General features: G+C 41.5%; 1 protein-coding gene across 1 annotated transcript; it reads left to right on the forward strand.

The window, feature by feature from the left end:
* Positions 1–543: 543 nt before the first annotated feature.
* On the forward strand, positions 544–8,138 carry cracdla (cracd like a). The gene is given in 11 exon segments (XM_034128938.1): positions 544–819; positions 1,856–1,915; positions 2,536–2,680; positions 2,784–2,919; positions 3,013–3,153; positions 4,278–4,532; positions 4,612–5,590; positions 5,883–6,034; positions 6,036–6,773; positions 7,390–7,510; positions 7,606–8,138. Coding segments are annotated over 10 exon segments (2,907 nt in total). The 5' UTR covers positions 544–819; positions 1,856–1,866; the 3' UTR covers positions 7,797–8,138.
* Positions 8,139–10,320: the final 2,182 nt, after the last annotated feature.

Below are 10,320 nucleotides of genomic sequence, written 5' to 3' on the forward strand. Positions count from 1 at the left end.
AATTAATTAAAATCTCTGTTAAGTGTTTTTGAGCATCTGTAAAAGCACTTGATATAATAAATGTATTATTATTAACATGCAACACACATCAATATAATGCATTTGCAAATGTCCTATTGTGTGTTGACATCCATAATAAAAACACACATACAGTATCTATGTACAATATCACAACATATTATTTCATGTTTGGTGTGTTTGAATGAAAACTCTGCATCTCTCCAGGGTTAAGAGATGGCTCATTCCTGGTTGGTATTTATTTGAATGTTTAACTATTTTGACACACATTCACACACACACACACACACACACACACAAACACAGGCTCGTCTCTGTGGTGGCCCGGGGGGGTAAGCAGCCCGGTGTAATATGTAAACAGTCCTCTGAGCCGTAATTCCTGTATGCCTGTCCTCTTTCCTACTGGAGCTTTATTATTTTTTTCCCTCTACTCTCATTTCTGGGCCTAAAATCAGGTTAGCGTTTTATAAGGAGCTTAGCGCAGAGGGCCACAGTGTGCCACTAATGTAATAGAGTATCCCTCTCTCTCCCCCTCTCGCTCGGCCTCTCTTATTCTCTTCTGTCCTCTTTTCTCTTTGTGCATTTGCTTACCCTGTCATGGAGTGTCCTTCTCTCTCTCTGCCTTTCTTTTCTGCTTGTCCTTTCTCCTTCCCTCGCTCCCTTCCCTCCGCATCTCCCTCCGTCTGCAGATGGGGGACGACTCCAGCCTGAGGTTTAAACATTAGGACAGGGACAAAGACGACAGGACAACTCTGCCCAGAGAGGAGGAAGAGAAGCAGAGGTGCTGCTGTAAGACGCTGGGTAAGTTATTTTTCCTTTAACTTAATGATGTGGGAATGTGTGTTTTACCCTTGAATAGAGAAGTGCTTTCCCTTGTGAATGTGAGTACCTGGCATGGGGCGTTTATGATTAAGCTGTGGATTATGGTGCTGTGAAATCTCACAAGGATCTCTGTGCAATGTCAATAATCCACTGGATTATCCGTTGTTTTCTGTTAGGGCTGTATCTTGATAAAAGTCTGAGGTATATGATTCATGATCAAAAACACACACAGGTTGTATTTATAGGACAAGAGGTTATGTAAGTCACATGCAACTTTTTTTGTGCTAGGTTATTCATACACTTACATCCCTTTCAATAGGGCGTGCTTGTATTGTGAGAGCAGGCGATATGAGAGAGGAAGTGTGGACTTTGCATGTTTACCCATAACCTGCCACATCTTGTCTTATCAAGCGAACATGCTGTACAGGATCACTCTGTTAGCAGTTCCTCGGCGACACAGAGAACAGTGGGACTCAAAAGGCACACTAGTGGCAGAGCAGGGTGCGAAATAAAGCCTGTGGAACGAAGAAAAAACAAGCACCTTGCACTGAGTAACACATAAACCCAATATGTATGTTTGTCAGTCATAGTTTTGCATAAGTGACGCTGTCTGAGTGAGAGATTGCAGTGTTTGCTTTGTTTACGAAACATTATCCAGGCTGCATTGCTTTATGAGTGATATGTATGTACTATTGTAATTCAAATCCTATACTTGCTCTTTAACCTACAGCTTCTTTTATGACTTATTGCAGACTATAAGGGCTGCTCAGCACGCCCCACCTAGCTACAGTAAAGGTTCCTGATAATACCAATAAACCTTTGAACCGCGAGTCCAGACTCTCTCCTTCAGGCTGTCACACGAGTGCATTAAGAGCCAGGGAACACTGGAGTATTCACACCACGACCTGCCCTCCAGCATGTGACAACGGCTTCTAGAAAGTGTTAGCCTGAGGTTTTTGTTGTCCTGGTTTCTTCCCATTATCCGAGTCTTTATTCCTGTCGTCTCTGATTTCAGTGATCAGACAGATGGAGTATTTCTCTGGAGAAACAGAAGAAAGCACTGAGGATATTCCAGGTAAGATAATCTGTTGTGCATTTTTACAAAAGAGTGGGATGTGTTACATTATTGCATATCTTTATATGTATTTATATTTCTCTGTATGTTCTTCTATTCATTCCTTTGCAATTGCCTTGGAGAATTTCGCACATTTCTGCACAAAAATACCACTTATAAAATGTTGCACAGCTTTTTCAAATGAATTCAGATATATTGTACACATTTTTACAGTATATTTTCATACTCTTAATATATTTCTCGTCTCCTCTATATGTATTATTAGTTACTTGATTTTTGCAATACTTAAATAATTCTTATTTATTATATAATTTTTTACTTTAAAAAAAATTATAACTATGGTTATGTTGTGCACTAATTAATCAAAGCACATTCCTTGTATTTGCAAACGGACTTGGACATAGAGTGGATTCAGATTCTTATGGTGTGAAGAAAGCAAGTCTTTGAAAAAGAATAGCTAACCACATAAAGGACACATGACTATCACAATCCGAGGACCATTTATACTCAATGACATGCATCTGATGTAGCAATTAAAAAAGAGACTATAAAAGGTGTGGAGAGGAGAATACCTTGTGAGTTCTGCATGTGTGACCTGGATCTGTCTTCATCTCAATCAGGACGTAAAAAGTCCAAACTCAAGTCTCTGAAAACTCGTCTGTTCGGGAAAAGTAAGAGAGGAGGGGGGGAGGCCGAGGCCAAACTCAGCCAGTCCTCCAGCGACATCACTGCAGGAAAGGGACTCGGGTCTGATGAAGATTTGGCGTGAGTGTCTACAAGATGGTGTCAATTTCTGCTTCTCAGCTACATACCTGTCCTGACTCTATGCCTTTGTTCTTCTTCTGTTCTTCCCCTCTTGCTGCCACAGATTCTCTGAGGGCATCATGGGATTTCGGGCCTTGTCCCATGACAGCATCTTCCTGGCTGATGACGTCCTGACAGACGCTGAGCCAGCCAGGGTCTTATCGCAGGAAAACGTCCACAGCAAGATCAAAGCTCTGCAGGTACAGCATTTTACTATAGGAAACTTTTTGGGGATCTTTACCGTCTTTTACCAGTTTTTAAAAAAAAAAGCACCTGTTCCTCTGGTATCACAGGTGAAGCTTCAGCAGCAGAAGATGCATTTGGGTCCGCCGCCTCTGGTTGTGCCAGTCAGACGTCCAGAGGATGTGGGAAGCCGCTCAGAGGATGAAAGTCTTCCCCACAGCCCCTCTGAGACCTCAGGAGCCCCCAGCAAGGTGACTCATTTTCCCACAAAAGGGACACATGCTCAGATGTCTGCTTATTTAATCAGAGCAAATTCAGTTTAATAGTATTTGGGAAAAGAGCTTCAAAACCTTTTTGATAATTTGTGTATGTCAGTGCACGAGATTTCATTTCAGACTCTTAAATATGGAGATTTCCTGCTTTTAGCTGTTTCATATTATATTAAACGGTTTATCCTTTGAACTGAAAAACATCACCTTGGATTTTGATCAACTGTAATGGACATATTTGGCTCAATTTCAGGATACCTTTTTTATTTGATGATTTTGAGAAATACTCCTGAGCAGAATTATCAATCAGACTCCGCTGCTATTTACGTCTCACCAACTATTTTGGATCAAGTATCATCTTTTCACTTTGTAACAAAACATTCATGCCAACATACAGTATTGCCGTAAATGCAGCACTTGTGTGAATGTGTGTATGTTTGTTTCTTTGTGTGGAATTGTGAAATGTTCCAATCCTAAATTATTGGGGATTTAAGTCTGAGATTAGGATTGAGTTTAGTTTAAGATAAAGGTTAGAAGATAAATCAAGAAAAAACATTAAAAAGCCAAAACCAACAATGCTTTAGTTCGACTCCCAATACATTCTGCCCAAACCAAGCTCATGTTTTACGGTGCAAATCTTAGAAAATAGGCCGCATATAGTTACGTTTTATGCACAGTAATCCCTAAACAGCTGTGCACTGCTGTGTTTTAGCATTGCTTACATTGCTAAGTATTGCATTTTTTGGGGACTATTTTTAGACAGAGATGAATCTAGTGAGTACTTACAGCAGCAGGACCAAGTGGGATAGACTGAAAATAACCCAGAGAGACTATGAACATTTTGAAACAGTGTAACAGTGTTGCTCTTTGCTGTGTTTTGTTAGTAGCTTTTTCTTCTCTAGTTGGTACAGTTAATGTAGAATCGAGCCTAAAATGTAAAGTCAGGGATGTAGGAGATGCACAGCTTGGTGGAAGTTACAAGTAAATATAATTAATTAGAAATCCTGTTAAAATAAAAACAATTATACATGTTCTGTACTTTTGTACATGTCTTTATGTTTCCTCTTTTGTTGAAGTGTTATATTATGATTATTCTTTCTTTTCAGACTGCATCTCAGCCATCCTCTCGTCCGCTCTCCCCCATCCCCAAACCTTCACAAATCAAATCAGTGCTCCTGACTCCCTCCCTCCCTCTTCCTCCTTCTGTCTCCCCCACTTCCTCTCCTTCTGTGGTTGAGACCCCGTTGGACTTCAGCTCTCCAGTCCAGTTCACCCCCTGCCTGGACACCTCTGCTGCCCGCCACCGCATGTCCATCAAGCCCAGGAAGCAGAGAGCCAGCACCAAGAAGACCCTCCCTTCAGTGAGTCAACATTTTATCACCAGAAGAGAAACACACTTCATGCATTTTCCTTATATTCTTTCTATGTCATGTTTTGCAGAATGACTCAGAATCTCACTTACACACCCTGAACCACATCAACCACCCTGAGTCTGTGAGAGAAGAATCACAGCAGCTTATAACTGAAGCCGAGGTGACATTGGAAAAAGGAGAGGACGTCATTCCCATTACATCCCAGCTTCTTCCTTCAAAATCCCCAGAGGTCGCACCATCGGAGGCAGCATCCAAATCATCCAGCCCGACGATTTCCCCAAAGGAGCTTCCTGGGAAATTACCCTCCCAGGTACTCAGAGTAAAACCCAACAGATCAGCGGATGTGAAGCCCAGCGAACGGCCACACTCGTCCTTCATACAGTCAGAACGGAGGGACAGCAGAGAGGACTTAGATATACAATTACTGTCCCATGACAAGAGAAATACGATTATATCTGACCAGCACCCCACTCCCTTGAGCTCAGTTCAACAGCAGCTTCAAAGTGAGTCACAAATCACAAGAGGAATAAAGAGACCCACTCAAGGATCCGGCTCCTTCCACTTCTCCATCGCCAAAAATCGTGGTGGAGAGAGACCCCGGTCAGGCAGTTTTGTGGAAAACACCGTAGCCCAGCAGAAGAAAGACGTTAGAGCAGAGGATACATTATTTTCAAGCATGAAGGAAAAGGAAGAACTTAAAGGGGCTGTGGGAAGACTTAGACAGGAAGCAGGTGTACACAAAAGCCCGGTTCTTCCATGGGAGAGGGGGGACAGCCTCAAAAAGGTGGAATCAGTGACACCGTCTAATACAAATGTGACCACAGTTACAGGCGCTGTCAAAGTGGAGGAAGTTGAGAGCAGCCAGGAGGTGGTGGAGGAGGCGCTGGAAGCAAGGGAGGTGGAGGATGACGAGGGAAAGATGGCGTTTGGGGTTAAACTGCGCTCCAGGAAAATTCAGTCTGACGCCTCTTCCAACACTCCACCAGTGTGTGAGGAGCAGGTTGACAGACCCAGAAGACCAGAAATAAGAGACCTACGACCAACAGGTGAGTCTACGAGAAATGTTTGTCTTTTAATTTTTTAAAGTTTACCACACAGAAGATGTTTAAGCTCAGGTTCACACACACACAAAAGAGATCCTGTCTTATTGCATACTGTGCGATCCTTTTTCCGTTCCATATAAGGTAAGACAGTGCACACATGCACATAGTAAATAATCACACTAGAGTGATAAGATTTGCACTGAGGACAATAGACCTTTGTACTTATTAAAAGGCCACTCTAACTTGAACAGTGCAGCCAACCCAGTGTGTCTAACTGAACTGTGTCACTCTTTAGATCCAGCCCCGTCTGGCTTCACTTTTCCACTGAAGAACAACCCTCCATCTACCGGCAATACTCGCATCGTGGCGACAGAAATCCAGACAACCTCGTCAAATCTAAAAGAAGTTGAATCTGTCGTCCCTGCGCCCCAGGAGCCGCAGCCCGCCCCCCCCAACGGCCTCATCTGAGGTGTCCTGGATGAGCTTGGCAATGGAAAAGACCAGGAGCATCCAGCAGCTTTTTACCAACAGATTTCCCAGGGATCTTACAGGCGGGCAGACAGCGCCTGGACCTCAAGCTCAGACAGAAGTGCTGAGTGGAACACAAGCACAGACACAGACTGTAAAAATACCACTCGAGGCTGCAAACCAACCTCCAACTGAGGCAGAAACAGGGAAAAGTGGAAGTGACGCACAAACTGGGAAACCGTCACTGATTTCAGCACAACAGAAGATATCTCCTGTTCAGTCCAACACCTGTAAAGATCCACAAACAGCCAAACAAACCAGTGAACCTCAGTCAGCGTCTCATCCTGCTGTGCAGACCAGGACAGCCCAGTCTCCTTTACACTCCTCTGCACAAACAGAGACATCCTCTCAGTTAACACAGGGGAACGTCACACAGTCCCTCGCACAATCTTACCTTTCCTCCGTTCAGCGGCAACCTTCCTGGAGCAATCGAGGTCTTAATGCTGCCAACCAGCTAAAAACAACCTCAGTTTCTACATCGGCTTCAGCCTCGCCTCCGGTTTCTGCCTTGGGAAAAGGGGAAAAAGAGACCACCGTGCAGGAGAAGGAGGGTCCATCGCAGTCAGGAAGACGGGCAGTGTGGGCCGGGGCAGTGAGCGAGAAGGCAGCATTTTTGGAGAAACGAGCAGAGTGGACCACTCCACCTGGAACCAAGGGGGTTTGTGGTACTTCTTTGTAGCTGCCTTTCATACTGCTAAAGATAATCTGTTTTATTATACTCAACAAATCCCATGAACAATCTAAAACCAAGAGTGTGATAATCTTTCTATTAATACTCTCCGACCTCGATTCAAGTGTTATAATAATAAATGTAATTAATATATTGCCTTCCTAGGTAATCAAAGTCGCTTAGTACGCAAATGCACTTAGACTTAAGGCATTTTGTTCACTCAACGATGTTCATCTTAAAAATGGGGTCACCAATACAGTTGTATGATTTAAAACAGCTGTAGTTTTTAGCAACATTACTCAAATGGAAGTAAATAGTGCAACTGCAGAGAGTATTCCCATTGTAGGACATTGTGTGTGTTTGACTTAACTACAGTGTTCATCCTAATTAGGGAATATGTCAGCCACTGCATGTTTTAAGGCCTTATGCTGCAGTGTAAAGAAGATGTATTGTTTGTTAGAAGGATGTTGGTTTTGGTCTTTTCATTGGATATCTTGACAAAAAATACTATTTTAAATATCACTTCTTACTACTTGTTTAACTCCTCCTGTTTTAGACTGATAGGTCATTCAGAGCAGGTGATCTAACTCACTGTTTTCCTCAGGTGGAATTGAAGAAAGCTCAAACAGAGGAGCAGACATCAGGTGAATCCCCTGCCTCAGTGAAAACCACGCCTCTAAGCAAAGACATCAAACAGGAGGGAAAACAAGGGGTAAAACTTGCAGGTGTGTTGACACAATGTAATTGCAATTGCAGTAATACTTATGGGAGTATTAAGTAAATCCATGAGCAGCAATGTGACACAAGTTTTTCCTTTCAGAGTCAAGTCCGGCAACAATTCCTGACAGACCTCGTGAGGAAAAATGGCCACGGAAAACAGCGGTGACATCTTCATCGCCCTCATCGTCACCTCCTTTGCCATCTGCGCTGCAGTCTGGGGGCGGCCAGCCGTCCTGGATGGAGCTGGCCAAAAGAAAGTCAATGGCCTGGAGTGACAAGTCCATGGAGTGAGAAGGAAACAGAAATATTGTTATGTTGTATATCTGTTTAGTCTGTCAGAAAGATTCATTTCTGTTCAGGCCATTGTGTTTGTGTTTGTGTATTGTGTTCATTTGTTAAGTGTTAATGTTAAATTAAGAGACAGAGAATTTATTCAAATGTAATATAATCAGTCTCCACAACAAGCACATCACCATAAATTGTATTTCTTAATGATGTTTTATGTGATTCGGCATGTTAACAGTTTACATTAAATAATTTAAGATTCTAATGATCCCTTTTTGTGTGTAATTTGTCACTGAAGGGAAGAGGGTAAAGGAGAGTTAACACAACATAAGAGTTTATGTGGGGGGTTGGTGGTGGTTATTGTTTTTCCTTAAGACCTTGAGTTTGTGATTAAAGTTCTCGATCCAGCTTTTGACTTTGTGTTAACTTGGCACAAATCTACTACTAAGCTTTATCATGGGACATCCACTTCTGCAAACCAGATCCAGGTCTTAAAGGGCCCATGTCATGCTTTTCTGGTTATTACCCGTTCCCTTGTGTGTTATGAAGTTGTTTATGCATGTAAACGGTCTGCAAAGTCAAAAACCCTCAAAGTACACCTTGTAGCGAGTAAAACTCTAACACAGAAAGACCTGTCTATGCTGCCCCAAAACGCCTCGTTGGAGATTTCTCTTTTTCCATTGTTTTCTTCCTGGGTTCTGTGACGTGTGATTACCCAAATCAACAACAAATGACCGGATTGGCCCAAATGGACCAATCCACGGAGCACCTCACACACCATGATCCCATGGCTAACTAACAGGGAGTCCCTATTGACTTGCATAGAGCTCCCTGAACGCTGGTAATAGACGAGTTGGGATCGCGGAGAAATGCTCTCCGCAGACCCATTCTCACAGCATTATAAACCTTTTTCTTACTCAATATCAAGCCACACTTATTGTTTTTACTTCGGCTGTGAGTGTTTGTGTGTGCTCAGGATGAGTTTCGCTGTGTCTCTGCATCGCCGACCCGGAAACCTGTCCACTCCTCGCAGCAGCGAGCAGCAGCGAGCCTCGCAACGTGCCGACCAATCAGAGCACACTGGGCTCACAGGGAGGGGGGGGGGGGGGGGGGCAGGAGCTCCAACAAGCCAGTTAGAACAGAGAGTGAATACCTGGTGAATACACATACTATACAGAGATGCTGTATGAGAAACCAATGTGATTTTGGAAAATTGCACAATTTAAATCTATTCTAGTAGACCTCAACAATGGAAATATGATCAGTAGAAATGGCCATGACATGGGACATATAACTAAAAGCAGCCTCAGCAAACTAATATTCACTCCATTAGTTAAAGTCATTGGATGTTAATGACTAAACTGTTCAAGTTGGAAATCATTTTACTACTTTATACTGATTGGTAGGATTAATGGGTGCTAAAGTTAATTATTACTTATAGGAACCATTGTGATTGGGGACATACTGTAGGCTGTGAACGGTTTAGTATGAAATATTTCATACTTATGTTCATTGCTAATTATGTAACATGTCTTTTACGACTCCTTAGATGACGTTACTCCTCAGATTTATCTTTGATCCTCAGATTAGGAATCACTAGTTAACCTAGCATAGGCTCATCTTGGGTTTTGAATGTTAAAGCTTAATTAAGCTTAAGACTATAGTAACCATGAATATGAAATAAAAGCAGTGGAGTAAAAATATTCCTCCCTGAAATCCAGTAGATATGGAGTATAAAAAAGGTAAGTAGCAAAGTCATACATAAATACATCAAAATCTGAAATATTGGGGTTACATTACAGTTACTCCCATTTATACTGTAAATATATAAGTAAAACAGAAGAAAAGAAATTGATGGAAAAAATACAAATAATAAATATGTACAAATATATTAACTTTTATACAACAAATAAAGCAAATTATAATACTATTGCTGAGGCAGGATTTATAATTAAGTGTATTTAAAGGACACCTATCATGCTATATTTAAATGATATATTGTAGGGCCATACCTATATAAGGTATATTTATACGTTTCTGTTTTCTGACACTTGGTGAGTTCCCTGGAACACCGCCCGGGGACACATATTCATGTATAAAAGACGTACAAAAGTGCATTTTGCATGATAGGTCCCCTTTAAATGCAAGCAGAGTTTAAATAATAATATTGAGAGAAAATGTACAGTATATAAATACGTAATGTATTTATTAATCCAACACTAAAGCAGACTTTGAGTGTGGCAGAGATGATTTATTATTGCACAATATTATTCAACTGTTAAGTCAGTATTGCATAAATTAAACATCACTAAAATGATCGAAACATTGGCCAAGCTGGATTCGAGCCTAAAACAAATGGACAGTGGTGAAATGTAATTAAGTACATGAATTATTGTATGAACTACAATTTTCAGGCATTTCTACTGTGTGTTCATAAGCTAATACCAAATATAAATCAACTGATAAATAAATATTATAAATAATTCCACATTATATCATAATATCATATCATCAGCAGTATACAAAATAC

Source organism: Trematomus bernacchii, unplaced genomic scaffold, assembly GCF_902827165.1.
Source record: "Trematomus bernacchii unplaced genomic scaffold, fTreBer1.1, whole genome shotgun sequence".
Lineage (NCBI taxonomy): Eukaryota > Metazoa > Chordata > Actinopteri > Perciformes > Nototheniidae > Trematomus > Trematomus bernacchii.